At 68.8% G+C, this 27,457-nt stretch overlaps 9 protein-coding genes across 9 annotated transcripts; 2 read left to right on the top strand and 7 right to left on the bottom strand.

Annotated features, from left to right (window-relative positions):
- Positions 1-123: 123 nt before the first annotated feature.
- Positions 124-2,595, bottom strand: FA09DRAFT_363501 (NOL1/NOP2/sun family putative RNA met; the record flags this gene model as incomplete). The annotated part of the gene is made up of 5 exons (XM_025745599.1): positions 2,128-2,595; positions 1,401-2,072; positions 801-1,349; positions 592-747; positions 124-537 (listed from the first exon to the last, which is right to left on the bottom strand). The coding sequence occupies exons 1-5, from the start codon at positions 2,557-2,559 to the stop codon at positions 124-126; spliced, it is 2,223 nt and encodes a 740-aa protein (XP_025594902.1). The 5' UTR covers positions 2,560-2,595.
- A 762-nt stretch (positions 2,596-3,357) lies between these two features.
- Positions 3,358-6,929, top strand: FA09DRAFT_332751 (AAA ATPase). The gene is made up of 12 exons (XM_025743590.1): positions 3,358-3,639; positions 3,764-3,868; positions 3,928-4,404; positions 4,461-4,535; positions 4,592-4,689; positions 4,751-4,818; positions 4,868-5,797; positions 5,857-5,952; positions 6,007-6,037; positions 6,090-6,484; positions 6,544-6,657; positions 6,716-6,929. The coding sequence occupies exons 1-12, from the start codon at positions 3,522-3,524 to the stop codon at positions 6,726-6,728; spliced, it is 2,520 nt and encodes an 839-aa protein (XP_025594903.1). The 5' UTR covers positions 3,358-3,521; the 3' UTR covers positions 6,729-6,929.
- FA09DRAFT_332752 (hypothetical protein) lies at positions 6,849-7,921 on the bottom strand. Its single transcript, XM_025743591.1, has 2 exons — positions 7,502-7,921; positions 6,849-7,445 (listed from the first exon to the last, which is right to left on the bottom strand). The coding sequence occupies exons 1-2, from the start codon at positions 7,734-7,736 to the stop codon at positions 6,880-6,882; spliced, it is 801 nt and encodes a 266-aa protein (XP_025594904.1). The 5' UTR covers positions 7,737-7,921; the 3' UTR covers positions 6,849-6,879.
- A 33-nt stretch (positions 7,922-7,954) lies between these two features.
- Positions 7,955-13,070, bottom strand: FA09DRAFT_313291 (putative 4-alpha-glucanotransferase). Its single transcript, XM_025740724.1, has 6 exons — positions 12,909-13,070; positions 12,706-12,851; positions 12,008-12,651; positions 11,352-11,952; positions 8,333-11,298; positions 7,955-8,278 (listed from the first exon to the last, which is right to left on the bottom strand). The coding sequence occupies exons 1-6, from the start codon at positions 13,047-13,049 to the stop codon at positions 7,995-7,997; spliced, it is 4,782 nt and encodes a 1,593-aa protein (XP_025594905.1). The 5' UTR covers positions 13,050-13,070; the 3' UTR covers positions 7,955-7,994.
- A 1,425-nt stretch (positions 13,071-14,495) lies between these two features.
- Positions 14,496-17,183, bottom strand: FA09DRAFT_170898 (hypothetical protein). Its single transcript, XM_025739289.1, has 2 exons — positions 15,696-17,183; positions 14,496-15,640 (listed from the first exon to the last, which is right to left on the bottom strand). Exons 1-2 carry the CDS (start codon positions 17,035-17,037, stop codon positions 14,589-14,591), a joined length of 2,394 nt encoding a protein of 797 aa, XP_025594906.1. The 5' UTR covers positions 17,038-17,183; the 3' UTR covers positions 14,496-14,588.
- A 1,037-nt stretch (positions 17,184-18,220) lies between these two features.
- Positions 18,221-20,131, top strand: FA09DRAFT_170940 (hypothetical protein). The gene is made up of 2 exons (XM_025739290.1): positions 18,221-19,577; positions 19,763-20,131. The coding sequence occupies exons 1-2, from the start codon at positions 18,445-18,447 to the stop codon at positions 19,914-19,916; spliced, it is 1,287 nt and encodes a 428-aa protein (XP_025594907.1). The 5' UTR covers positions 18,221-18,444; the 3' UTR covers positions 19,917-20,131.
- On the bottom strand, positions 19,755-23,414 carry FA09DRAFT_332755 (hypothetical protein). The gene has a single exon (XM_025743592.1). It carries the CDS (start codon positions 23,111-23,113, stop codon positions 20,042-20,044), a length of 3,072 nt encoding a protein of 1,023 aa, XP_025594908.1. The 5' UTR covers positions 23,114-23,414; the 3' UTR covers positions 19,755-20,041.
- A 342-nt stretch (positions 23,415-23,756) lies between these two features.
- Positions 23,757-24,966, bottom strand: FA09DRAFT_332756 (hypothetical protein). Its single transcript, XM_025743593.1, has one exon. The coding sequence runs from the start codon at positions 24,647-24,649 to the stop codon at positions 23,897-23,899; it is 753 nt and encodes a 250-aa protein (XP_025594909.1). The 5' UTR covers positions 24,650-24,966; the 3' UTR covers positions 23,757-23,896.
- A 1,976-nt stretch (positions 24,967-26,942) lies between these two features.
- Positions 26,943-27,164, bottom strand: FA09DRAFT_289350 (winged helix DNA-binding domain-containing protein; the record flags this gene model as incomplete). Its single annotated transcript, XM_025739942.1, has 1 exon — positions 26,943-27,164. A coding segment is annotated over one exon (222 nt), but the record flags the coding sequence as incomplete, so codon positions are not given.
- Positions 27,165-27,457: the final 293 nt, after the last annotated feature.

A 27,457-nucleotide genomic window follows, 5' to 3' on the forward strand; every position in this document is an offset into this window, starting at 1 on the left:
CGGAATGAACAGTGAGCGCGCCACTGTTTGATCACACTCGGGCGTCAGCAGTGTCAGGGCTCGCAGATATAGGTCAGTGGATGGCATTAGACAGAGCACCGGCACGTCGCAGACGGAAGGCGCTCATGCAGCGGCGGCGGCACCGCTCTTGCGCCCACCCGACGGCCGCCCCTTCCGCTTGTCTGCGCGCCGCTTGGCGCTCTCGATGAGCTGCGCGTCCTCCTCGTCATTGAAGAGGCTGGTGTCGGCCGCAGTGGCGGCGGGCTCTGCTGCCTCGTCGTCGCTCTCCGGCTCAATAGCGGGCGCGTCGGACTCGTCGGACTCGTCGGCCTTCTTCGCTGCCGCTTTAGCGGCGGCCGTCGGCTTGACCTTGGGCGACACCTTGATCTTGGCCAGGAAAAAGCCGTCGACGTTGTGCGTGTGCGGGTAGACGCGGCGCGCCAGGTTCATCTTCGAGTCGAACCGCCGCTCGCGGAAGGACAGGAAGCCCTCGCGGCCAAAGTCGACGCCCGTCGGCACAAGCTTGCAGTTGGGACGCTGCGGCAGGGCGAGTGAGATGATGCACTGAGCTCAGCCGGACGCCTCGCTCACCTTCTTCAGCGCATAGTCGACCACCTGCTCGTCCTCCTCGGTCAGCACCGAGCAGGTGCTGTACACGACGTAGCCGCCCGAGCGCTTCACGCTGTCGATGGCGCACAGGATGAGCTGCTTCTGCAGATGCGTGAGGAGTTGCAGGTCGCGCTCCGACTGCCGTGGCTGTCAGCAGAGGCCCGCTGCAGAGGCTCAGTCACTACACGTACCTTGTTCGTCTTCACGGACTGGTCCTTGGAGATGACACCCGTGCCGGAGCAGGGCGAGTCCAGCAGCACACGGTCGAAGCCGCCGAGCACCTTGGGGAACGCGCGCGCGTCGTAGTTGGTGACAACGACGTTCTTGCAGCCCAGCCGGTGGACGTTGGCAGTCAGGCTCTTCGTCCGCGCCTTGTTCGAGTCGTTGGCAAAGACGACGCCGGAGTTCTGCATCAGGGCAGACAGATACGTCGTCTTGCCGCCCGGCGCAGAGGCCATGTCGAGCACGCGCTCGCCCGGCTGCGGAGCGAGGGCAATGCAGGGCAGGAACGAAGAGGCCGCCTGCAGCATGTAGTGGCCAGCCAGGTACTCGGCCGTGGCGCCGATCGGCACGCTGCTCTCGAAGACCTGCAGACCGACCTTGCTCCACTTGCCCAGCGGCTCGAGCGTGACGCCGCGATTGATCAGCGCCTGTGCCAGATCGCGGCGACGCGTGCGCAGCGTGTTGGTGCGGATGGTAACCGGGCGCGGCGTCTCGTTCGCCTCGAAGAACTCGATAGCCTGAAGGGTGTGTGAGCGGAGCGGGCCTGGCAGTGGCCGCACTAGACTCACCTCAGCGGGCGGGAACATCTGCAGTAACCGGTCGGCCAGGAACGCATTGTAGCCGTAGTAGCTGCACACGTCGTCGAGGAGCTGCTCCATGTACTCGCTGCGGCTGCGGCCGTCGGTCGCCAGCCGCTTGAAGTCGCCAAGGATCGCCACAATCTCCTGGATGCGCATCTGCACCACCTGCAGGTCTGCACCCTGCACCGCCTCGGCCTCACGCTGCTCGATCGTCGGCAGCATGAAGTCGTCGCCGCCCTCCTCGCCCGAGGCCGAGTCGCCGCCTTCCTCGTCGTCGCTGCCCTCCTCTCCGTCCAGCAGCATCTCGTCGTCTTCCAGGCCCTCCTCATCATCCTCGGAGCCCTCCTCATACTCCTCGCCGCCCTCCTCGTCGCTGTCGAGCGCGAGGCCCTGGCTCTTCAGCAGCTCCTCGAGCCGCTCGGCCTCCGCGCGCATCTTCTTCTTCTGCCGCTCGGTGAGCTTCGTGCCCTTGGCCGGCAGGTTGTCGAGGTCGATGCCGTCCTCCTCCTCCCGCTCTGCGTCCTCGACGAGCGACTCATCGCCCTCTTCGTCGCCCGACTCGGCCAGGCCGAGCGCTCCCTCTGCGTCTGACGCATCCTCGTCCTCGTACTCAATGCCGCTGTCCTCGCCCTCGGAGAGGATGGCAGCGTTGGCGGCGTCCTGCACACGGGCTGCTCAGCGGTGTCGCAAAGCAGACGCAGGCACATCGACTCACCGCGCCCTCGTCATCGCTGTCGCTGCCGAGGTCGAACTCATCGGCCGCGTCTTCGTCCTCATCGCCGCTCTCGAGGCCCTCGAAGCCGTCGCCGGCCTCGTCCTCGCTGTCGAACATCATGCTGCGCTCCACCTTCTCCTCGCCCTTCTTGCCTGCCTTGGCCTTTGGCGGCGCCGACGCGGCCTCGCGCGCGGGCGCTGCCTTGGCGCGCTTTCCCGCAGCGGGTGCCGCAGCCGGCGCGGCGTCGGTGGCCTTGCGCTTGCCCTTCGACGCCGAGCCGCTGGCAGCAGCGGCGCCGCCCGGGTTGCGCGGGCCGGCGGCCGAGAGCGGCTTGTTGCGGCCGCCGGAGCGCACCGTGCCGCTCGACTTGGCCGCGGCGGGCTCGAGCACGGGCGTGGGTGCGGCCTGCTTGTGCTTGGATCTGCGGCCCATGGTGTGTTGTGAGTTGGGTGAGAGGTGAGGGTGAGGGATGCGGAGGCAGGGCCAAGCCAGGCAGGCGCCTTCAGCGCGTGACTTCTCTTCGCGCGCGCGGCTCAGAATTTTGGAGCACTCCCGCACGAGAGGAGCCGAGGTCCCACGGCCCCGCGCCGGCCGCACAACGCCGACGTGCTGCAGCTGCGCGTGATCGGCGCGGTGCGCTTCCCGCCGTGTGCGCGCCTCCACGAGCCGCGCCGTGCACGAGCCTCGCCGAGAGCGACAAGACACGGCCACGCAGCGACGCTTGTCTGCGCAAAGCGGCTGAAGGCGCGGCGATAGCAGCGAGAAGGAACTTAGAGCAGATGCAGGCTCTGCTGTAGCATATTCCGACCTCGAGCAGCATGCGCAACAAGGCAAAGCCGCCCGCGCTGCGTGCTGTGCTGGAAGCTCGTGCGCGCGCGAAGGAAGCCTCGCGACGCGGTGACGAAGCCCGCCGCAAGAGCCAGGCGCGCAGCGGGGGCAGGCTCGCAATGCCGACTGTTGAGCAGCACAAGTCCGTCTCTCGAGCGTCTGTGGCTCTGATGTCCAGAGCCGTCGAGGCCGAAGGTGCTGGACGGTGGTGGGCCGTCGCTGCTGCGGTGCTGCATCATGCATGCGGCTCCGCGACCCTGCCTGCGCTGGCTGCGCTGCACGCGTGGAGTGCTGCGCTGGCGTGTGCGCGCGGCGCCGTGCCCGCTGCGCGTTACGAGAGCGCCGCGCGCGATGATGAGCGGCGGCCAGGCATGCCTCGCCTTGCCTGCGCTCCACCATCCCCTCTGAGCGCCTGTCGTCCACACAGCACCACTCACACACCTCACCTGGTCACTCCCACTCGCCACGCCTGCGTGCTGCCTTGCCGCACCTCTCACCACCCTCGCCCTCGTCGCGCCCTCCCGCCACCCAGCCCCCTGTCCGTGCCCTCCACTCCCTCGCCCGCCATGGCCGACTCGCAGTCGCAGCCCGACGTGAAGCCCGAGATCCCGGCCGCTGCCCCGCCGCCGGCCACGGCAGAGAGCAAGGAGGAGACCGCCACGGCCATCTTGCGCCAGAAGAAGTGTGAGTGGGTGGAGGAGAGGCTGACTGGCCCAGAGATTGCGCAGCCTGTGTGCAGAGCTGCTGCTCGCGAGGGCTCGAGATGCGCAGCAGCTGCCCAGAATGCTTCGGCTGACTCGCTCTGTAGCGCCCAACCGCCTCTTCGTCGATGAGGCTACCACCGACGACAACTCGGTCGCCTGCTTCTCCGCCGCCAAGATGGAGGAGCTCGGCCTGTTCCGCGGTGACACCGGTGAGTGGCGGCCCTTGCGCGGCTCTGCCTCGCGGCTGCTGATCTCAGTGCGCCGCCAGTGCTCCTGCGCGGCAAGAAGCGCCGCGACACGGTGCTCATCTGCCTGACGGCCGACGACACGGAGGACTCGAAGATCCGCCTGAACAAGGTGGCGCGCAACAACCTGCGCGTCAAGCTCGGCGACCTCGTCACCGTGCACGCGTGCCACGACATCAAGTACGGCAAGCGCATCCACGTGCTGCCCTTCGACGATAGCGTCGAGGGCCTCACGGGCAACATCTTCGACGTGTACCTCAAGCCCTACTTCCTCGAGGCCTACCGCCCCGTGCGCAAGGGCGACACGTTCACCGTGCGCGGCGGCATGCGCGCCGTCGAGTTCAAGGTCATCGAGACGGACCCCGCCGAGTTCTGCATTGTGGCGCAGGACACGGTCATCCACACCGAGGGCGAGCCGGTGAAGCGGGAAGACGAGGAGGCCAACCTGGCCGATGTCGGCTACGACGACATCGGCGGCTGCCGCAAGCAGATGGCGCAGAGTGAGTGCCAGCCTGCTGCCGGCGCCCTGCCCCTCGCACTGACGTCGCCCTGACAGTCCGCGAGATGGTGGAGCTGCCGCTGCGTCACCCGCAGCTGTTCAAGTCGATCGGCATCAAGCCGCCGCGTGGAGGTGAGCTACACCTGGTATGGGCTGCGTGGCGCACAGGAGCTCATCCCCCTTTGCAGTGCTCATGTTCGGCCCTCCGGGTACCGGCAAGACTCTCATGGCGCGCGCTGTCGCGAATGAGACCGGCGCATTCTTCTTCCTCATCAACGGCCCCGAGGTGAGTCTCGCTTGGCCGGCCTGCGCGCGAGAGCTGTCCTGACAAGCTCTTGGGCCGTCAGATCATGAGCAAGATGGCGGGAGAGTCCGAGTCCAACCTGCGCAAGGCGTTCGAGGAGGCTGAGAAGAAGTGAGTGCCGTGTGCGCACTCGTTCGGACGCGCGCTGACGCCAGCACAGCTCGCCTGCCATCATCTTCATCGATGAGATCGACTCAATCGCCCCGAAGCGTGACAAGACCAACGGCGAGGTCGAGCGCCGCGTCGTGTCGCAGCTCCTGACCCTCATGGACGGCCTCAAGGCCCGCTCGAACATCGTCGTGATGGCGGCCACGAACCGGCCGAACTCGATCGACCCCGCGCTGCGCCGCTTCGGCCGCTTCGACCGCGAGGTCGACATCGGCATCCCCGACCCGACTGGTCGTCTCGAGATCCTGCGCATCCACACGAAGAACATGAAGCTCGGCGACGACGTCGACCTGGAGCAGATCGCCGCCGACACGCACGGCTACGTCGGCAGTGACGTGGCGTCGCTGTGCTCTGAGGCGGCCATGCAGCAGATCCGTGAGAAGATGGATCTGATCGACCTGGACGAGGACACCATCGACGCAGAGGTGCTCGACAGCCTCGGCGTGACGATGGAGAACTTCCGCTTCGCCCTCGGCGTCTCGAACCCGTCGGCGCTGCGCGAGACGGTCGTCGAGGTGCCGACGGTCACCTGGAAGGACATCGGTGGCCTCGAGAAGGTCAAGCAGGAGCTGCAGGAGACGGTCTCGTACCCCGTCGAGCACCCGGAGAAGTTCCTCAAGTACGGCATGGCGCCGTCAAAGGGCGTGCTCTTCTACGGCCCGCCGGGTACGGGTAAGACGATGCTGGCCAAGGCCATCGCCAATGAGTGCCAGGCCAACTTCATCTCGATCAAGGGCCCCGAGCTCCTGACGATGTGGTTTGGCGAGTCGGAGGCGAACGTGCGCGACGTGTTCGACAAGGCACGCGCCGCTGCGCCGTGCGTGATGTTCTTCGACGAGCTCGACGCCATCGCCAAGTCGCGCGGCGGCGGCTCGGGCGGTGACGGCGGAGGCGCTGGTGACCGCGTCATCAACCAGATTCTGTGAGTGCTGCCTGCGCGCGTCGTCAGATCGACGGCAGCTCACCCTTCGTCCTCGACAGCACGGAGATGGACGGCATGAACGCCAAGAAGAACGTGTTCGTCATCGGCGCCACGAATCGGCCGGATCAGATCGACTCGGCCATCCTGCGTCCGGGGTGAGTACTGCGCGGCTGCGACGACGGCACGTCGACTGACGCGAGTCTTCACAGTCGCCTGGACCAGCTCATCTACATCCCGCTCGTGAGTGCTCTGCCTCTGCTCTCTGGAGCTCGCCGCTGACCCCACGCCACAGCCCGACGAGGTGTCGCGTCTCTCGATTCTCACGGCTACGCTCAAGAAGAGCCCGGTCTCGAAGAACGTCAGCCTCAGCTACCTGGCCAAGCACACGCACGGCTTCTCCGGTGCCGACTTGGCCGAGATCTGCCAGCGCGCTGCCAAGCTGGCCATCCGGCAGTCGATCGAGTTCGACATCAAGCAGCAGCGCGAGCGCGAGGAGCGTCGCGCCGCTGCCGGCGACGACAACAAGATGGAGGAGGACGCTGCGCCGGAGGAGGACGGCGTTGACGAGGTGCCGGAGATCACCGTCGAGCACTTCGAGGAGGCAATGCGCTTCGCTCGCCGCTCCGTCTCGGACCAGGACATCCGCCGCTACGAGATGTTCGCACAGAATCTGCAACAGTCGCGAAGGTGAGACGCCCGCTGCCGCACCCATGCCTCAGCCCATGCTCACTCTGCTCTGCCTTCAGCTTCGGCAGCTCTTTCCGCTTCCCGGGCGGCGAGGGCGGTGATGCTGCTGCCGGCGGCGCAGCTGGTGGCGCTGGCGGCGGTGCGGCGTTCGGCAACGACGCCGAGGACGATGAGTGAGCATAGCTGTGGCGACACGCCTCGCGCAGACCTTCTGACTGACACACTGTGCAGCCTGTATGCCTAAGCGCACGGAGCCTGCTTCCATCTCCACACGGACGCGGTGCACGTCTGGCGGGCTAGTGCCCAGCTCGCGGCCTGGCCCCCCTCTTCCTTCCCTCACCATGTAATGATCACACAGAAACACTTTCCAGCGATCCATTGCCCGACCAGGCGGGTCAGGTGAAGACTGCCGCCCAGACATCCATGCAGGCGATGCTCTTCGTCCTCTCGCAGGCGGCCGTCAGCGCATCAGAGTGCGTCTGCATGAGGGGCGTCTCGCCACGCAGCGCTCGCCCTGCTGCCGCCTCCCACTCGCCGTCGCGGAGGCTGGGCTGGGCAAGGGTCTCTTCGTGGCTGAGGGTCCAGCCGGCTTGCTCTGCCAGTCTTCGCAGCACGGCCGGCGAGACCGGGCAGCGGACATTGGCCTCGCTGTCTGGCCCGACGTCGAGCGACTGCGTGAGCACGGAGAGGAGATGCGGCAGGGCGTCGAGGTGGCCGATCGAGAGGCTCCACTCTGCGAGCGCGAGGTGCCGCACTCCGGCCTTGCGCAGCGCCACGAACGTGTCCAAAATAGCCGCTTGGCTCGGAAAGTACCAGAGCGAGTGGGAGAGCACGGCTGTGGCGAACTTCAGCGGCGTGCTGGCGAGGTAAGACGGCGCATCTGAGTGTTCAAAGGTGACACGCGCGCCAAGGGGCGAGGCAAGCAGGCACGCTTGCGCCTCTGCCAGCGTAAAAGGCGCCCCTGCGAGGGCATGCGTCAAGTAGGCGCCCGAGAGCATGCGACACAATCCAGCTCACCGTAGTCTGGCGGCCCCGGGTCGACACCGACGACCTCGCCCTGCTGCAGGCCGGCCAAGGCGGCGGTCTGGTCGCCCTGCCCGCAGCCGATATCGACACAGCGCGCGCTGAAGTCGGCGCCGCCCCTCTGCCATGCGGCGATGAGGTTGAGGCGGTGGTCGATCTGCTCGATCTGCGACGGCAGGCCGCCCGGCGGGACGGCGAGCTCCTTGGCGATGTCTGCGGCGTTGCCCATGCTTGTGTGATGGACGCTCGAATGGCAGCGGCGCTGTGCCCGCCTTTTGACCGCTCGCCCCGGGCGCCCCGCGTGGTGCGCCGCGTGCTCTGTCCCAGCGGCTTCCGCGGCGCGTCACGACGAGTCACGGGTCACCGCGCCTGTCAGCTGGCGGGACATACCTCTCCTGCTCCGGCATCGTCGACGCCGGACGGAGCAGCACACAACGGGACGGAAGAGGAGACAGGTATCCATCACATCGCATTCCAGGGTTCTGAGTTACTTGGCCGCCTGGCGGCTGCTCATCTCCTCGAGCGCGTCGAGCAGGCACGACGCCGACCAGGCCTGCGTCTGGCAGGAGTCGGCGCACTCGCGTCCGTTCTGGTTCGTCAGCTCCGGCAGGCCGGCCCACGGCGAGTCGCGGATGTAGCGGCGGTGCGCCGTGGTGAGCGACATGACGCGGTGGAACGTGTCGCTGGAGCTCGTCTTGCCCGCGCCGGCTTGCGTGTCGAAGATGATGAGGGCACGCAGGAAGAAGCCGACGGGCCACACCCACGGCGGACCTGGAGGAGCAGATGGTCAGCTACAGTCTCTGAGGCGCAAGCCGGCAGACGCACCTTCGTGGTAGTTGTGGCCCTGTGCGACGTAGAAGTCCGTCGAGTCGTCGGCGTTGTTGTAGTCCGGGCGGAAGTTGCTGTCGCTGGGGTCGAGCGTGCGCATGCCGAGCACGTCGCGCAGCACATTGTCCGCCGCCTGCAGCGCCGTGAGGGCGCGCGTGGGCGTGAAGAGCTCGGGCGCGACACACATGGCGATCGGCACGTTGCCGCGCAGCTGGTAGTCGGACCACTCGCGGCCCTTGCCCGAGCCGAACACATCCTTGTAGATGCCGCGGCGGTTGACGAGGCCAGAGTCGACGCGGAAGTCGGCATCCTCGGCGGGGTCGAGCGGCACCCAGTAGCACTTCTCGAACGACGCCTGGATCTTGTCGGCCCACTCCTTGTAGGTGACGAGCGTCTTCTTGCCGCCGATGACGGCCTCGACGCCCTTGGCAGGCCAGCGGCCCTTTGCGGCCAGGCCGGCGACCCAGCTCAGCGTGCTCTTCGTGAGGCCCGTGATCTCGACTGCGGCGCCGTCGCGCGGCGTGCCCGGGAAGCCACGGTTGCCCGCCTTGGTCGAGCTGCCGTTCTTGTCCTGCCACGTGCCGCAGTTCCACTCGTTGCCGCCGAAGATGATGCCCGTGCTCCAGTCGACCTCAATGTCGATGTTGAAGCCCTCGTCCTTCATGTGCTCGTCGATCTTCGGGCCGGCGTCGTGCTCGCGGAAGTGGATGCCGGCAGCGTGGCGCTGCAGAATCTCCTGGATGAGCTCGGCGACGGTGCTCTCGTGCGCAAACGCCTTGGGCGAGTCGACCTCGACAAACTCGTCATTGAGCGGGAAGCGGCGCTTGACCTTCTCCTGCAGCAGACTCTCGCCGCCCGGTACCATGCGCACGTAGTCCTGCACGTTCTGCGCGAAGAACCAGGCACCGTCACGGCAGTTGTAGCGCGGATTGCGCGTGCTGTTGAGCAAGTTCGGGATCATGCCGTGCTTGAGCGTGCAGCCGAAGGAGAGGATGTGCTCGCGTGCCGCTGCGTGCATCTCCGTTGTCAGGTACAGACCACGCAGAGAGATGAAGACGTCACGGCCCCACAGGCGTGCCCAGGACGCGGCGAAGAAGGGCAGACCAGCGGCCATCGAGGCGCTCGGGCGGTCGTGCCACAGAGAGGCCGACTTGACCTGGCCGTTCATCTGCACGGCGCAGAGCGCGAGCGCCTTGGTGAAGTCGTGGCCCTCGCGCACGAAAGGCGACATCTGAGCCAGCGCACGCTCCCTTGCGGCGGCATATGCCGTGTTGATGATGAGCGAGAAGTACTTTGGCCGCATGAACGAGGGCACGCTCTTCTTGATTGCGTCGACGCGCTCCTTGAACCAAGCAGCGGGCTCGGCGAGGCGCGGGAAGATGCCGACCTGCCGCTCCAGGCGGGCGTGGACATGGTCCAGTGCCCAGGGGCCCTTGCGCAGGTGAGCGCAGATGGCGTGGCCCAGGTCATTGTGCCGCATGACGTTGCGCAGCGGGCCCATCCAGCCCTCGAGACCGCAGTAGACGAGCTCGGCGTGGCCGGGCACCTTGTACGTGCCGTCGTCACCGCCCGTCACGTCGCGCTCCTCGCCGTCGGCGCGGTAGAGGATCACGTTGAGGTCGGAAAGGTCGAGCTCGGCCATAGCCTCATCGGCGCCAGTCGAGCACAGAGTGTCGAGCTCGGCGCCGAGGCCGTCCATCCACGTCTCGAAGAGCATGACACTGCCCGGCGGGAAGTGGTCGGGCACCACGAGCTCGGTGAACGTGCCGTCGTCGTCGCTGCCCTCGCGCAGCGGCGGCGCCGGAACATCGATGAGGCGCGACGGCAGACCGCGCAGCGTCTCGGCATCCTTGGGCGCCTCGCGCGAGGTGATCTCGAGCGTCTTGCCGAGGATGAAGCGCGCCTTTGTCCGGTTGAGCTTGATCGGATCGATGAAGCCGCGCTCGCCCGAGTGTGCCCGGAAGGCCGTGTGCGCAATGACGAGGTAGCCGCGGTGCGTCTGCGGGTGCACGCGGTGCATCATGATGTAGTCGTTCTCCTGGTGAGCGTGGCCCTCGCTGTAGCCGCCCGAGACCATCTCGGCGTGCAGGTGGTTGAAGACGCGCTTGATGTACGAGATGCCGCTGTCCTCGACGCGCTCGACAAGCGCGTACTTGCGGTTCTCCTTGACGACGTCGAGCAGGCTCGGGTAAAGATCGTCGAAGCCCTTGGTCGAGCCGATGGCCGACCAGGAGAATGCGACGAGAGCGCCCATCGTGATGGCATCCTCGGCGGTGCGCTTGTGCGCCGGCGTCTCGTTGTCGTGCGTCAAGTCCATGAAGAGGGCGTGCGGGCTCGAGCCGAGCAGCGGGATGACGGTGCACGGCTGGCCAGCCTTGCCGCCGGGCACATCGACAGTGTCGGCGCGCGCAAGGCACGCCTCATCCATCGAGCCGACCGGCTTGTTGACGCCGAAGCGGTACAGCAGGCGGCTCTCCTCCTTCGGATCGCCAGCGTTGTCCATCTCGCGGATGAGCGAGTTGATGCCGAGCCGGCTGACGAAGTAGACGTCCATCTCTGCGCTGCCCGTGAAGAGCTCGGCGCAGACGTAGAGATTGGGGTTGACGCGGCGCGCCACGTCGAGGAAGTGCTCGCCGACGTGGATCGGCGTCGAGTGACAGTTGTCGATGCGGAAGCCGTCGAAGAGACCGGCGAGCGAGGCGCAGTACGCCTCCATGTGCTTCCACAGGAAGGGCGAGTCTGCCGGGCGCGCGCCGTAGCGCAGCTTCACGCAATCGCCCCAGGCGATGACCTCGCGCCGCAAGTACACGCGCGACTTGCTCGAGGCAAAGTCCGACAGCGGGTCGGCCGCCCAGATCCAGCCATTGTGCGCGAGCGCGAGCTGCTTGGCATCTGCGCCGCTCTTCTTCACCGCCGGGTGCTTGGGGTCAAGGCGCGTGAAGTACGGCTCGCAGAAGGGCAGGCTGAGGCATGCGCGTCAGTGCTTGCCCCGCTCAGACGCGCAGACACGACTCACTCCTTTGTGATCGGGCCCATCTTCGGGCCGCCAGCCTCAACGCGCATGTACGTCAAGCGTCCGCCGAGGTTCTCGATGATCGCCTTGGTGTCCTCGTCGTACAGCGCGTACAGCGGCGCGTTGATCTCGTCGAGCGCTGCCTTGAGCGCCGCCACCGCGTCGTCCTTGCCCTTGCCCTCGTTCTGCGCAAGCGTGCGCAGGATGGCCAGCGTCGTGGCGCCGTCGAGGTGCGTCGTGAAGCGCTCGCCGAGCGACATGCGATTCCGCAGGGCGTGGCGCTGCAGCAGCGGCAGAGCGTCGGCGAGCGTCTTGCCACTCAGCGAGTCGTCGCCCAGCGAGTGCACCTGGCGCGACGAGGAGGCCTGGTCCCAGGCGCCAGCAAGCGCGCTTGTCTCGCCGGCAACGTCGACGACGTAGTACTGCCAGAGCTTGAGCGGGCCAAGCACCTCCTTCTTGACGCCCTCCATGATTGCAGTCACGTCGGCTGCGCTCTGCGGGTCTGTCGGCAGGCCGAACTCGGCCAGCCGGTTGGAGAAGTCCAGCAGCGCGCGGTCGAGCTCCTCGGCGGGCGTGAGATGCGGCGAGTTCGCCGGGCTGTATGCTACACGACGCGTGCATCAGGCTCTGCGATGTACATAGCGACGCGCGTGACTCACCTGCTTCTGGGTGCTCGTTCAGCCACTCCGAGTTGTTTGCCGTGTGGTTGAGCACCACGTCGACAATGCTGCCCAGCCCGTACTCCTTCTTGATCTTGCCCATCCACTGGCCCAGCGTCTTGCTACGCTCCTCGCGCGTCTTGGCCGGACCAGCCTTGGCGTCGAAGAGGTCGTGGGCAAAGTCGTTCTGCTCGGCAATCGAGTAGGGCGAGTTGCTCGAGCCGCGCACCTGCAGCGGCGGGTAGTGGAGCATGTTGTAGCCAGCATCGCGCGCGTACGCCAGGTGCGGCGCCCAGTCAGAGAGCGAGCCGGCCCACTTGGAGATGAAGGACTGGACCACAAGGCCGTCCTGCGAGATGGGAGTGGGCGCGGCGCCCGACACCTTGCCGCCCGACGGCTGCGGCGCCGAGGTGGAGGGGTCGAGGATGGAGGAGCGCTCGGGCAGCAGCAGCACGGGGTCGACGTTGAAGTAGCCGTGCTTGCTCTTCACGCGCGGGCCCGCCTTGGGCTGGAAGTGCGGCTCCTGCACCGTCGGGTACGGCGTCTCTGGCCGCGGCGAGGCGTGCTCGACGTAGAACTCGAACGCGCCGGGCGCCTCGATGTAGAGCGAGATGTAGCTCGGCTTCGTGAAGTCCGACGAGAGCCTGGTGTGCGTATGAGCGCTGTGTACAGCACGAGCATGGCGCCAGCAGACTCACTTGTGCTCGTAGAACTGCGAGCGGACAAACTCCTTGCCCTTGGGCGGGAAGTTGGTCCACAGCGCGCCGTCCTTGGAGGCGAGCGAGCCGGCCTCGATGGAGAAGCGCAGCACGTAGGCCGACGTGGGCGCCGGCAGGCGAATGTACTGCACACGGCGTCAGCAAGCGTCGCGCACAGGCCACAGCGGCGCCGCTGCACGCACCGCGGCATCGCCCGGCGAGCCGTCGTCCTCGAGGGCGACCTGGAAGACGCGCAGCGCATCGGGCGACGGCACCGTCGAGAGGCTCGCCGTCGAGGCGCCGCGCGAGGCGGCGGCAGGCCGAGCCGGCGTAGCGGCTGGCATGGTGGGTGGGCGAGGGAGTGGTGGAGCAGAGGGAAGCGTCCAGCAAGCTGGGATCGGTCTCTCCACAGGAAGGCAGCGGCAGCCACAGCAGCAGCAGCGCCGTCGAACTTCGAGCGCGGCAGGCGCGCGGCCTCAGGGTCGACACGAGCGGCCGGGCACCAGAGCAGCACAGGCACAAGCTCGCGCTCCACCGCTGCCGCTGGCGCGCACACCGCACCGCGCATCGCGGCGCTCCGTGCGCGGCGGCGCATCTCCTCGCCGCAGATCTTCCATCGGGCCCCGGCTGGCCGCGCTGGCAACGCACGAGAGACCTCACAAGCAGCTCAGCGAGCATGGCGAAGCCTCGCACACACGCTGGCCTCCCATCTCGTGCCCTGCTGTGCTCGCCCAAGGGCCCCCAGACAGACGCTCGAGGCCGTGCGGATTCGAGTGTCGCCGCACGCGGTGCCGACGCCGTGCGCGATGCGCGCAGCGTGCAGCGAGCTGCAGCAGAGCAACTTTGGCTCGGCGCCGGCGATCCCCCAGCCCCTTGAGCGTGATCTGCGCCGTGCCTGAGATGCGCATGCGCATTCTTATTGCAAGATGCTCGCTGCGGCACGAAGGGCGCCATCACTCGCTGCTGCTGCGCTGCTCTCGAGCGTCGTCGTCGACGACCGCCAGCAGCCGATGTAGCTCAGCAGAGCTCGACGTCGGGGTCCAGAGGTCTGTGCATCGGCGCGCGCACCGGTGCGGCCGACAGCCTTGGCGCATGAGCGCTGTCCAGCAGGGCGAGCAGCCACCCTCGCAGATCTCAAGCTCACACGACCAGCTCACTCGCAGCAGATAGACGTCTCAAGAGGTAGCATTGCAGGGTACACGAAGCTCGGACAAGCCCGCGCCGCTCACAGAGGCTGGCGCGAGGGCAGGAGGTAGAAGAAAAAGTGACCGCCGACTCATAAGAGCGGGGCACGGAATGGTTGGTTGTTCTCGACCAAGCAAATAGTACTCCTTCGGTAAAGACCTCACGAGGTAGTACACCTGCCCCTGCCTGTGGATGGGATGGCGGTCAGCAAGCGGTGCGACGAGCAGGGGTGCGCGGCGGCAACTCACATAAGGGTGCCGGACGCGCGGCCGGATGCGGGCGCCGCGCAGCCTCTTATACCGCGCCGCACGCCGCCGCCGCGCTTGCCGAGCCGCGCTGGCGCCGGCGCCGCGCGGGCGGGTGCTTCGCAAGACACGCGGCGCGCGCGCGCTGCGCCAGGGGGCACGCCTGCGGCCGCCTCGCATCGCATCATCCTTTCCACTCGTATGCAGCGAGAACAATGGATTGTCAGTCGCAGGGCTAGTGTACACAGGCGGCGCGCAGCAGAGCTAAGCGCGGACGCGGGCTCGCGGCGTGCTCAGCACGGCCGCTGGCGCAGGGATGAGGGACGCGGGAACAGTGATGTGGCGGGCGAGCGGGGGCATGTATAAAGACAGGGTCAATGAGAGTGTGATGGCGAGCCGATGTGCGAATGAGTGTGTGGTGCGTGAGTGAGATGGCGGGGGGACAGGTGAAAGCTAGGTGCGCGGAGCAGACGAGGACCAGTGTAGCGCTGGGTCCTCGGACTCGGGCGACTCGACGAGCGCGTGGCGCAGCGGCGAGCTGGGCCCGTCGGACAGGCGCGGGCGCGCAGGCGACGACACCATCGACGGCGACGACGCCTGCTGCAGCTCGACGGCGTGCTGCGCAGGCGGCGGCACGTTGATCGAGAGGCGCCGCGAGGCCAGCGCGTTGACGGGCTGCGAGAGCGAGCGGTTGTGCCGCGAGTGGCCGGTCCGCTGCGATGGCTGGGCGCGGGCGAGCGAGAAGCCGTGCGACGGCGCCGGTGCCGGCTCGCCGAATGCCTCGCCGAGCGCCAATGTGTGTGCGCGCGAGCCCTGCGACGGCGCACCTGCCTCGCTGACGCGGCGCAGCTTGTTGGCGTCGATGCGTTGCAGGCGGGCAGAGAGGTCGGCGACGTCGAGCGGCGGCGGTGCAATGTGCGCAGAGTTGCTCGGCACAGCAGCGCGAGGCGCACGCTTGGCGCTGGTGCGGCGGCTGGGCGCACGGCTGGAGCGCTTGAGGCCTTGCCGCGCCAGGAAGCCGAGCGTGCGTGCCACGGCGTACTGCGCCCACAGCGTGAGGAGCAGCGGCGCAGCCGCCTGCGCCACAAAGATGATGAGATGCGTCACCCGGCTCGTGAGGCCGCCGACGGCCGTGTCGTGGGCATGCACCTGTGCTGCGCCCTGCGAGGCATGTGCGGCAGCCAGCAGCGACGCGGCGGGAGCGGTGCCGGCGTCGAACGGAGCGCCCAGCGGGCCGAAGCGCGTCTGCATGCTGGGCACCAGGTCCATGACCCATGTCGACGCGCCGCCGAACGCCGTTGTCCGCACGTACGAGGCCGAGGCGGAGAGGTCGAGGAAAGCCAGCAGCGCGATGAGGGCCTGCGCCAGCACGTGTGCACGCATCGCCCGCGAGAAGAGGTCCATGAGGTTGCGTCGCCGCAGGCCAACGGCTGCGGCGCCCATGAGTGCAAAGCCGGGCTGCACGAGGAAGAAGATGAGCAGCGACGGCGAGAAGATGTCGGCGTCTGGAGCAGCAAGCGGTCAGCGGCTGTACAGAGCGTGAGGAACTGCGAGACTCACATGTGCGGTAGCCCCAGATGCAAGCGGTGGTGATGCCAACCGCAATGGCGACCAGGCCGGCCGCGACGTGGTCCGGTCGGTACGCAGCGTCGTCACCCAGAAGGCCAGGCGTGCCCTTGCCAGACGCAAGCGGCATGATCAGGGCAAAGTCATCGCCACTGCGTCGCCGCTCGGCATGTGCGGCAGCGAGCTTCTCGTCGAAGACACTCGACATCGCATCGCCCGAGTTGGCCCGCTGTGGTGGAGACATGGGCGGCGAGCGAGCGGCGCTGAGCGCTCCGCCGGGCACACGACGAGGACTCGGCGAGGCCAGCAGGTTCTGCACCGTCGGCAGAAGGCTGGCCTCAGCAGCGGCAGCACCCGAGCGTCGCGGTGTCCGCACGCTGTCGGAGCGGCACCGCGACCGTTCGCTCGCGTGCGGCTCTGGCAGGTGCGAGCTCGGCAGAAGCTCGCGCTGCGGGTGTGGCCGACCGATCAACGGCGAGCCGTCAATCGCCTGCTCGTCGCTCTCTTCGTCGAACGGGCTGGTCGGGATCGGGTCAGAGTCAACGTCGAAGATGCTGCGCAGCTCCTCGAGCCCGGCACGCAGGTAGGGTGACGCTGCTTGGCGGAAGATCTGCGCCGAGCGCGAGTGCGAGATAGACGCGGACCAGCGGCGCGAGCGCGACGCATCGTCGCCGTCGGGCTGCGACGACGGCCCGGCGGCGGCCGAGGCCTCGAAGAGCGCACTGCTGCTGCGCGGCGGCGCGGGCAAGGTGACACGCAGCGAGCGGCTGCGCGGCAGATCGCTGACCTGCACTGGCGAGCGCGGCGCCTTGTAGCTGTTGTGCCGCATGGGCTGCGTTGGCGAGACAGAGAGATACTGTGCGGATGCCGGTGCCGGAGGCGGAGAGGCAGCCTCGTCGGGCTGCACGAAGAGCGGCAGGGTGAAGCCAAGGGCCGAGCTGATACGCTGGCTGCTGGCGGCCTCGCGGCGTGCCGAGCTCGACGGCGCACCGGGCGACGGCTGCCGCGAGCTGGAGCCGCTCGAGATGCGGCTGCCGGCGGCGCTGTCGCGGCGGCCAGCAGGCATCGAGGGCACGGGCGGCGGCGGCGAGACGTGCGGCACGCCGAGGTGCGCTGCGCCGTTGGCGCTCGACGGGCGCGAGTGCCGGCTGAGACGACGCATGCGACGAGCGTGCTGCTGCGGTGCCGGCAGCGTGGCCGAGTGCAGTGTAGGTGAGGGTGCGAGCGACGAGCTCGGCGAGGGTGCGAAGAGGAACGCAGGTGAGGGCGAGAGGAAGGGATCCAGCGACGCCGCGTGCGGCGGGCTGGGCCCGCGCGAGGGCGGAGCGGCGAGCATGATGGCGTGAGGCGGCGCAGAGACGTGGGTGTTGGACGCAAAGAGTGATCGGCGCCTATGAGCTCGACGATGACAAGAGCAGGCGGCGGACCGGCAACGAGGACAAAGGCGGCGGCGCAGCGGGCGGGGTCAGGGCGCTGAGTGCTGCCTTGGGCTTAGAGTGGTGGTAACGCAAAGCCGTGGCGGGCGCGACAGGGGGTCGGCCGGAGCGGCGATCCGCGTTGTCCTCGACTCTGCTGCGGGAGCTCGGAGCCGGATCCCGAGGGCGCACAGAGCGCTAAGGTGGGCTGCCGATGGGCTGCTGCTCGCCGAGCCGCCGAGCAGAGGGCCAAGGCGGCACAAGGCGCGCGAGGCGGGCAGCAGCAAGACTGGCCAGGCACGCGCGGCGCTGCAGCGAGAGCGGGGCTGCAGCTGGAGGAGGGCAGCCGCTGCGGTCGGCCTGCCAGTGAGCGGGCCGTTGAGCGAGAGGTGGAGCGGGCGAGGAGAGGAAGGAAGAGGCGGTTGCGGACAAGCGAGAGGCGAGGCGGAGGCTCGGCAGACGCGCGCAGCGAGAAGCGCACGCAGCGGCAGAAAGCACAGCGAGGCGCAGCAGCGCGAGGCGCACGCGGCTCGCGGCTCGCGGCGCCGGCGGCTCGGCTCGGCAGCGAGCGGCACGAAATCGAAGGCGCGTGCAGCAAGGAGGCGTGTCACACGCCGGCCGCACGGTGACGCGGGCACCCGAGAGGCTGGAGCGGGTGGAGGAGGTGAGTAGCGGAGAGGAGCACGGAGGAGATGGTGAGGAGGCAAGAGAGAGAGAGAGAGAGAGGCCGACAGTGATGGAGCGGAGGCCCACGCGTGAAGAGGCCCCCGCTGCGCAGACGGCGAGCAAGCACAAAGCAGGCGCCTGTGACTCCCGCTCCGGACGCAGCAGCCCCCTCTCGCTGTGACGCGGCTCAGCGTCTCACGCTGCATCGCAGCTGCGGTCTGTGGCTCCCGTCTGCGGCGGCTTGCTGCCCTCTCGTCCTCTGTCCTGCTCCGCTTCTCTGCCCTCGTGCCATTCTGGCAGCACACGGCGCCGGATGCTGCGCGCCGGGCGTCCCGCGCCGCCGTGCCGTGGACCCGCGCGCATCTCACCGCCCGCCGCCGCATCTGCAGCGCGCGCCTTGGCATGCGCCGCACCGCCGTCAGCGCCGGCATGGCCCCACTCGGACTCGCCTCCCCCCCGAGCATCATCCTCGCGCCCGCACCCGCCCAGCGATCGCATGCATCTCGCCGAGCCCTGCGCCGCGTGCCTCTCGCCGCTTGGCCCTGCACGCTGGACATGCGCGCGACGATCATCCTCCGGGCGCCGTCCATGATGCGTTGTCGCCGCACCCGCATCGCACGCTTTGCTGGCAAGGCGCAGCGCGGCTGCTGCAGGGTGTGAGCATGTGCAGGACGCCTCGGGATCTCGCTTGCGCAGCTGCAGCCGGCGTGGCTCGGCCATGCGCATACCGCTGCCGTGCCGCTGCCGTGTTGGACGCGCAGTGCCGACGCCGCCGCAGCCGCAGCACCGCGCCGCACGGCAGAGCGGCAGCCCTCTGCCGACGCCGCTCTCGCGCACCTTTTTCATTCGGCGCCGACGACGGCAGCGCCAAAGCCCGCCTCCGACACGCTGTGCATGTGCTCTGCTGCCCTGCAAGCCGACAGCGACACGAAAGGGCCGCCCGCCCAGATTTAGCACGCTGCTGCACGGCACACGCTCGAGTCACCGCACCCTTGTGGTCGCCGCAGCAGCTGCAGCTTGAAGTTTTCGACACAGCGAAATGTGACTTGAAGAGAGGACGGGGCAACGCTGCCTTCCCCATGGAGTCATGGCACATGAAGCGGGATGGGCCGCGGCGGCGAGCTTGCGAGGCGACGATCGCGGTGGGCGGTGTGGAGCGGCGCATTTGCGCAGCGGGTGCGGCGCCAGCGCTGCGGGAGCGCATGTCTCTGAGGTCAGCCACATCTCGTCGAGGAGACCCGCACCGGCACCCGCACCCGGCGCCTTCTCTCCACATCGTCTCGCCGACTGCTGCTGCGTTGGCCGACGCTGCGAGCACGGCAGCGTTCGTGGGAGCGCTCTCTCTCTCTCTCTCTCTCTCCCTCCGTCTTTTCTGCGCTCTGGCGCCAGAAGCAGCGCCGCATTCCGCCAAGCAGCGCCTCGCCGTCAGAGAGAGCCTGCGCTGCGTCCATGCGGGCATCGGGTCGGGCGGGCGGTGCCGCCGATGCGCGCCCGCCAGCTTGGCAGCGAAAGCCACGTGCGCGCCTGTCGGCCTGCCATTCTACAGAGCCGCTTGGCACGGCTGTATGCGCTGTACCATACTTGACAGCATGGCCGACGAAGAGGAGCCCGCAAGGCCGAGCGCTGCAGGCGCAGAACAGAGAAAGCGCTGCATGCGATGGCGACACGCATGCACGATGGCGCGGCGGCGACGGCGCTGCCAAGCCTGCCGCTGCGGCAGCCGGCGCAAAGGCCGCTCGCCGAGCTCGAGCGAGGCATGCGCTGCGTCGGCACGCCAAGCTCACGCTGCGCCAAGGTGCGGACGTCTCCGCTGCTCCCTCTCCCTCCCAGATGCAGGGGCACGGCGGAGCTCCAGAGCAGAAAGTCTAGCGTCCTGATGCGCGAGCTTGGTCGTGCAGCATGATGCCCGATGGCGTCCAGGTGGAGGCTTGCACCCTGACAGACAACCAGACAGTCCAGCGAGCACACTGACAAACGCAGAATGAACACATCTCAGGTTTCCCTCGGGCGCAAAGTCAGGTCAGGTGCGGAACAGGGTAGGGGGCCATGGGGCGCAGAGATAGGGGCAGCGAAGAGGGACGGGTCAGAGGGAGGAGCAAGGCACTATGTGAGCGTATCGGAGGGGGATCAATGAACAGGTTGTGAGCGGAATGAGCGTGGAGACGACGAATGCAGAATGTGGACGGGGACGAGAGGAAGATGCTGGAGAGAGAGAGAGAGGATCGGGAGGTCGGAAGAGGATGGCGCGGAAATCGACGCTCAGGCGGCAAAGTCCCACTCGCTGCCGCTCTCGTAGAACTCGGAGCACGAGGCCGGGCTGTCGTAGCCGCACGGCGTCGATGGCGCAGTAGCCGGCGTGCTGCGCCCGCTGGCCAGGCTCGAGGGGCGGTCGCTGTACGTCGATGCCGCCGTGCTGACGCTGCTCTTCATCGTGGGAGGCGGCGAGGGACTCGGCGACGTGTGCGTCAGCGCCGGCGCTGGGGAGGTGCCGCGACGCCCGCGCGGCGTGTGGTCGGCATCGGGTCCAGAGGGCAGGGACAGGAAGCTGGGTCCGCCGTACGAGCTCATGATCGGTGCCGACGGCGACTCGCGACGGTCGTAGCCTGTGCCAGGCGCGAAGCGCGCGCGTTCGGGACTGATAGAGGCGCTGCGAGCGCCCATGAGCGTGCGCGTCGAGGCGTCGCTGCCGGTGCTGAAGTCGCGGCGCGAACTGCTGCCCTCGCCGTAGAGCGGCTCGTGCGGGCCGGGCGGCGGGCTGGGACTGTTGTTGGCGCTGCTGTTCGGCGTCGTGCCTGGCAGCGGCGGCGGCGGCTTCGAGAGACCGAAGCGCGCAATGAGCGGGTTCACGCCAGCTCCCGTGCCCGCCGGCCGCTGGCACTGTCCGAGCTCCGGCCGAGGCGTGCGGCCAGCAGGCGCTCCGGGCGCGCCGGCGTTCCAGTTGAAGCGGAAGCCAGCGCCCGTGCCGATGCCGGCATAGCGCAGGGCACGCTCGCGCTCGCGTGCACGCTCCTGCCGCAGGTGCTCGGCAGGCGACAGGCCCGACGGCGTCGAGGGCGCAGACAACGAGCCGTCGCCGCCAAAGCGGTTCTTGCAGAACGTCGACGGCGAGGAGGAGGCGATGCTGTCTGCGCGCTTGCGCTCGCCGAAGCTTGGCCCGGGGACGATTAGGTGGTGCGGATCCGGGTTCGTGGGCGTGGAGAGGAGCGCACGAGTCGGCTTGACGTCGCGCGACGGCCCGCCTTCGTCCTCGGAGCAGCTGGCGGTGGAGCTGCCGCTCTTGCATGCCGCCATGGCTGCCCACTTGGCCTCGAGCAGGCCCATCTCCATGTGCATGTCACGCATCTCCTCGACGTCCTCGGCGCTCAGGCGGTTGCTGACGGCGCAGGCCTTGCGGTCGTACTCGACTGGACTGTGCGTGCGCAGCTCCTGAGGCGGGGCCTGGCTGAAGCGCACGCGAGCGCGGCCGCGGCTCGTGTTGCTGGCGATGCTCTCGCTCTCCGAGCTCGAGTCGCGCGCCGACGACCAGGACGCGCCGCTAGGAGGGCGCACGAGGCCTTGTGCGGACTGCGCTGAGGTGCGGCGACGGAAGCACGGACGCAGCGGCACCTTGGGCTTCGGCCGCGTCGGCGACGAGGAGCGCCTGCCGCGCGACGACTTGCGCACCAGCGGCGGCGCTTCCGGTGTCGTAGGCGGAGAAGAGGCTGCAACTGACGGGATGGACTCGCTCGACGGACGCGAAGAAGTAGGCGAAGGCGGCGCAGCGGTGTCTGCGCTGGCAGGCGGCGTCTCGGCACCGGGTGCAACCGTGTCGGAGGTTGACAGCGGCGAGGCAGTCGAAGGAGCATGAGGCGAGACATCGCGCAGCGTCTCGACGCTCTGATCGATGCCGGTGGACGGCTCGTCAACAGGCGCCGAGACGCACTCGCATAGCGGGCTGGGCACGGCAGGCACCGTCTCGCTTGGACTGACACAGCGCGGCGGCAGTGGCGGCGGACCGACAAACTCGAACTCGTTCCAGCTGGTGCTGGTCGTGAAGGGTGTGGGCGTCGTGGGCGAGAGATCTTCCGGACGAGCCGAGACGCCGCTGGCCGCGTTCTGCGCCGCAATCGCTGCCTCGCGCGCTGATGCTGAGCCGCGGGACGAGCGACGCCGGCCGCTGAGCACGCCCGGCGTGGACATGTCGCCCGTGCGCTCCTTGGCGATGGGCGTGGAGTCGGGCGACGGCATGACAGTGGCGCCAGCGAGAGGCTTGGCAGGCGGCGTCGTGCTCGTCACCTCGCCGGCCGCGCCTTCCTCCGCCAGCTCGGCAATGCGGCCCTTGCGACGGCGCGCTGCAAGGCCGGCGGGTGCGCGCATGCCATGACGCGACATGGACGAGAGGCCGTGGCCGCCGGCGCGCGGCGAGAAGTGCGGCAGCTGCGGCGCCGAGGCTGTCTGAGTGGGCGCAAGGTGCTGCTGCTGTTGCTGCTGCGTTTGCTGCTGCATCTTGCGGATGCTGCCGCCGAGGCCCAGGCCGTGGCCGTAGTGGTGCTGGTGCGGCGTGCCCGGAATCTCGTCGGCATCGCTGTCGCCGAAGCCGGGACGGTCGCTGCCGCTGGCAAAGCTGCTGCTCTCCTCGTCGCACTCGCTCACCGTCTCGAGCTCGGGCTCGTGCACGCTGGCGCCATCGAGATCGAGGTCCTCGACGTCAGCCAGATCGCCGCGGCGCACGCCGGGAGCCACGAAGCTGTTCCAGCTCGACATGGAGCTCGGCGAGTCGAGCGGCTCGTAGTCGGACTGCGAGCCGCCCATCGACGAGGCAATGCTGCAGCTGGGCGACGGCGGCACGACGAGGTGCGGCAGCTCGTACGCGCCATTGTTGCCATTCTGGAACGACGGCCCGCTAAGACGCGTCTCGGGCGACGAAGAGAGGCCCCAGCCGAGCTTGGTCCCGCCATTGGCGATTCGCAGCTCGGGGTGCGAGCGCGAGCCGACGATGGGCCGCGGCGCTGCATGCTGGCCGCTGCTCTGGTATTGCTGCTGTGCGAGCTGGCGCTGCTGGAGCGCAGGGCTCGGGCTCGGGCTCGGGCTCGGGCACGGCGCGCCCGGCTCGTCGTCGTGCGGCTCGTCGTGCCGCAGACGCGTCAGCGTGGCGTCGCGCTCGTGGCGGATCGGCGGCTGCTCGTCGGCAGCGGTGTGCTTGTCGCCAAGTGCGGCGTGTGCGAGTGGAGAGCGACTATCGGCCGGCTCGTCGGGGCTGCTGCCGCCCTCGTCGGACGCGGTGACAGCGAGGGAGCCGGCAAGATCGCCGCCAAAGGCGGACCGCGCCTGGGGCGCTGCAAGGAGCGACATGGTGTCCGAGAGAAGAGACGGTCGGGCGGTGCGAGAGGCGCACGTAGAAGAGAGGTGCGAGGCGGGTGCGGGGCAAGGGTAGGCGAGGCGGCGCGACGCTGCGAGCGGGACGAGACGGCTGCGGCAGACGCCGGACTAGTGATGGGCGGACGGGGCAGGAGGAGCGCACGCGTCGCTTGTCTCCATCGTAGGCGCCCTCGTGGACGTGCAGCGGTGGGCGGTGAGAGATAGGGAGAGAGAAGGTGAGAAGGATGCTGGCCTGCGAGAGGGCCAGCTCAGGTGCCGGGAGCGCGCCTCGAGGCGGTGCGGTGCGGCCGCGCGCAAGAGAGAGACACTCGCGCCGCGCCCAGAAATTCGAAGGGCTTGGCCAGATGTATTCGCCGCCGCCGATTGTTGTATTCGCCGGCGAGCGGGCAGCGGCGCCGCCAAACATCGCCGTGCCGCTGCCGTGCCGCTGCTCCCGCGCCCCGCTCCCGCGCGCCCGCCCGCTGCCGCCGCATGCGACTCGGCTCGCCTCGATGCCGCACGCTGCTGCACGCGTCATGTCCGCCCGCCGCCCCGCAGCGCCGCGCAGCCACGCCCGCACCGCACGCACATCGTCCGCGGGCCGCTCTCCGTCGTCGCCGTTGCGCTGGCCGTGCCGCAGCCCGCACCGCCGGATGGGCAGCGAGACGTTCGACGATTGCACGTCCGCCGACGATTCGATACGGCAGCGAGCACCCGTGGGCGGAGAGCGGCCGGGCTGAGTGTCCAAGGGCCAGAGGGGGCGGCCGCCGCCCCTCATCAGCCGGCCCCTGAGCGGCGCAGCGCTGTCAGCGCGCAGCGTGCGCGGTGCCGTGCGAAGGCCGCTCCACACAAAGTGCGCCCCAAGCTCAAAGCCGCTCGCCTCCTCTGAGCTGCATCAGCGCCAGCACGCCACGAGAAAGAGAAGGAAGGCAGAGCCCAAGACCGAGAGTCGCCAGCTGCCGGCCTGCCGCGGCCATCGAGGGGGGCCAGCACGAGACGCTCAGGCACGGCGCAGCACAGCAACGGCTCACCGCCCTGATCGGCACGAATACATCTGGCACTACAGGCGCGTTTGTAGTGCGCGATTAGACGTGGCCGCGCCCACGCGACCTGCCACCACCCGCTGCCCCTCTGCCGCTGCCGTGCTCCGCGCGCACGCAAGCTGCCAGCGCAGCGAGCACGCAAACCGACCTCGACCCCTGAGCCCTTTTCTCGATTCTTCTCTTTCCGCAGGGCCGCTCCGCAGGTCGAGTCATGCCGCCATGCCTGCGATCCTTCTCTCGCGGCCGAAGCGGCTCGAGCACATGCAGGGTGCAGGGCATGGGCTGAGATGCACCAGCGCAGCGGCAGAAGGCCGAACGAGACGTGGCGGCGGAGCGGGATCTGCTGCTGCTGAGCGCTTGCGGTGCGGCGGCGGCATGCGCGTACCCCACACGCGACACGCGCCGCCGGCATCTCGCGTGCCGCCAGAATGGGGACCCTCCGCTCGCGAGTGGGGTGCATGGTGCTCAGCGCACGCGCATGCGACATGACACCCAGACGAGATCGCCGTGGCGATGTCACGTCCCCGTGCCCTTCGTTGCCGATGCCGTGGGCCACGCCAGCAGGAGCTCGGGCCGCTCATGGCCCGTGGCAAGCCCTTGACCCTGCGCACTACGCGTGGGAACGCTCTCTGCTCCGCTGGCCTGCTCCACCTGCTGCGATGAGCTCTTCGGAGCGCTTAGTTCGTGGCCTAGCGCATGGATTGGCGAGGCGAGGCGCAGATGCGAGGCCCGCGACAGAGTGAGGTGAAGAGGGAGAGACGCGGACAGTGGTGGTGCTACAAATATACACGCCGAGACAGGTCTGGAGCAATACAGGTGGGGAACAGAGAGGAGGCGGCACGCAGAGGAGTAGTGTAGCTGAGAGCAGAAGGCGAAGAGAGAGAAAGAGAAGCGGCCGGCTACGAGGCAGCGCCGTAGCTCGAGCCGAGGCCGTGCTGCTGGCCGTGCTGCTGCGGCAGCGGCTGCTGCGGGTGCAGGTGCGAGTGGCCCGTCTGGCTCCAGCCATAGATGCGCATCGGGCTGATGTCCATGCCCGTCGAGCCGTCGAGGCCGCCCATCTGCGCCGCCAGGTCGAGCTCGTGCTGCAGTGCGCCGCCGTAGTCGAAGGGGTCGTCGAGCCAGCTCGTCGTCGCCGCACCGCCGCGACTCGGCGTGAAGCGCCGCAGACCGGGTGAGATGCCGCTGCCCAGGCCGCTGGCCTGCGCCGCCGAGGACCAGCGCTGCAGGCCCGTCGAGCCGGGCGTGCCGGCAAAGTGGGCGCCGAGCAGCGTGCTGCTGCCGCCCGTGTTGCTCATGGGCCGGCTGGGCGTGTGAGCGGCGAGCGTGGCGCCGCCGGTGGGCTGCAGGCCCATGCCGAGCGAAGACATGCCTGCTCCAGCCGGCCCATCGACGGCCATCTGCAGATGCATGCCTGCTGGACTCGCCACGGCGCGCACCTCGCGTCCGCCGTGAGTGCCAAGGGCGCCGCCAGGACGCAGCGGCGAGCCGCGCATCGGGCTGCCGGCGCTGAGCGAGGCGCGCCGAGGACTGCGGCCCTGCATCACCGTGTCCTTGTTGGCTGTGCTGCGCTCGCTCGGCTGGCTTGCGGCGGCCGCGCGCGGCCCAGCGCCGCGCAGAGACGAGACCGGCGAGTGCATGCTGAGCAGGCGGCTCGGGCTGGCACCGCTGCCTGCGCCGGGGACCGGAGGCGGCACATTCTGACGCCGCAGAGGAGAGCCGCCGAATGAGGCGCCCATGCCCGCGCCGTGGACGCCCGGACGCAGGCGGCCCTGCATGCCCGCGAGCGGCGAGCCCTGCAGCGAATGGTGCGAGTACGTGAAGCCAGAGCCCAGATAGCCGCCGTTGCCGAGGAAGGTCGTGCCCACGTCGTTGTACGAAGACACCTGCATGCCTCCACCCAGGAACGGGACGCCGCCGGCCATGTTGCCGGCACCGTTTGCGCTGTGTCCGGCCATCGGGTCGGGAGCGAAGAGCGATGGCGCAGCGGAGGGAATCTGCTGTGCGTGGCCGCGGTTGCGGGCCGCCTTGCGCTTGCGTGCACTCTGCGACGAGGCACCGCCCGACGGAGGCAGCATACCGGCGCCGGCAGCACGAGCGCGATTGCCAAAGGCCTGCATCTCGAGCATCGGGCTGGAGGGCGGGCTGGAGGCACTGTCGGTGAGCATCGGCACGGCATTCGTGTGGGTGCTGCCGTGTCCGCTGCTTGCGTACACTGAGAAGCCGGGCCGACTGGGGGTCGTCATGTCGAGCGACTCTGCGAACGCAGCAGGCTCGGCCGCGTTTGCGGCGTCGGGACCGGGCGACTGACGCGTCTGCACAGGACGCAGCGGCGAGCCTCGAGCCTTGGCCAGCTTCACCTTCTTGCTGCTGCCGCTGCCGCTCGCAGTCGCCGCTTTGGTCCGCTTGGCGCCAGGCGCGCTGCCAGGCGCTGCAGCAGCTGCCTCGGGCGCGCGAGCCTCCGCATCGCTGCGCTGCTCGCTCTGTGCCGAGTTGTTGGAGGCGATGCGCTTGCGACGCTCCTTCGTGCCCCCGCCGTTGCGAGCGCGTCCGGGCGGAGCGTCGAAGGGCACGTTGGGGTCGCGCTTCGACCACGGCATCATGGCCTCCCACTCCGGGTCGTCAGGGCCGAGCTCCTTGGCTGGCTTCGTCGCGCTAGCTGTGGACGCAGCAGCGGCCTTGGCAGGCGGCTCCTTGCTCTTTGGCGCGACATCGGGGGTGCTCGCCTTGCCCTCGGGCGCGGCGATGTAGACGCCGGCGCGGAAGCGGTCCTCGTGGCCCGGCTTGATGGCCCAGAAGCCGCCCTTGCCCGGCATGTTCGCCTCACGCTCGACCTTGAGGAAGCTCTTGTTGAGGCTGAGGTTGTGGCGGATGCTGTTCTGCCATCCGCGGTCGCCGCGCTCGTAGAAGGGGTGCACGGCGCTGATCCAGTTGTACACCTCGTTGAGGCTCAGCTTGCCGTCGGAGCTGGACAGGATCGCCTGGCCGATGAGGCCGGCGTACGAGACACTCGACGGCTTGCCAGTGCTGGCGCCGAAGCCTGGCGGCAGCTTGTAGTAGCGCGACGGCGGCGCCTCTACGTCGCCAGCGTCGAGCGCAGCCTGCAGCTCCTCGGACACGAGGCGCACGATGCGGCTGCCGTCGGGCCTGTCCCACTCCGACTTGCCGACCTGCGCCTGCGCAGGCGTGACGGCCGCACGCTTCTTGTCGTTGCGTGGCTTCTTGGCGCCCGGCGGCCGGGGCGCGGGCGCGGCACCATCGCCGCCGGAGGCCGACGCCGACGCCTCCGCCTCGCCCT

Source organism: Tilletiopsis washingtonensis, assembly GCF_003144115.1.
Source record: "Tilletiopsis washingtonensis strain MCA 4186 unplaced genomic scaffold FA09scaffold_28, whole genome shotgun sequence".
Taxonomy (NCBI): domain Eukaryota; kingdom Fungi; phylum Basidiomycota; class Exobasidiomycetes; order Entylomatales; genus Tilletiopsis; species Tilletiopsis washingtonensis.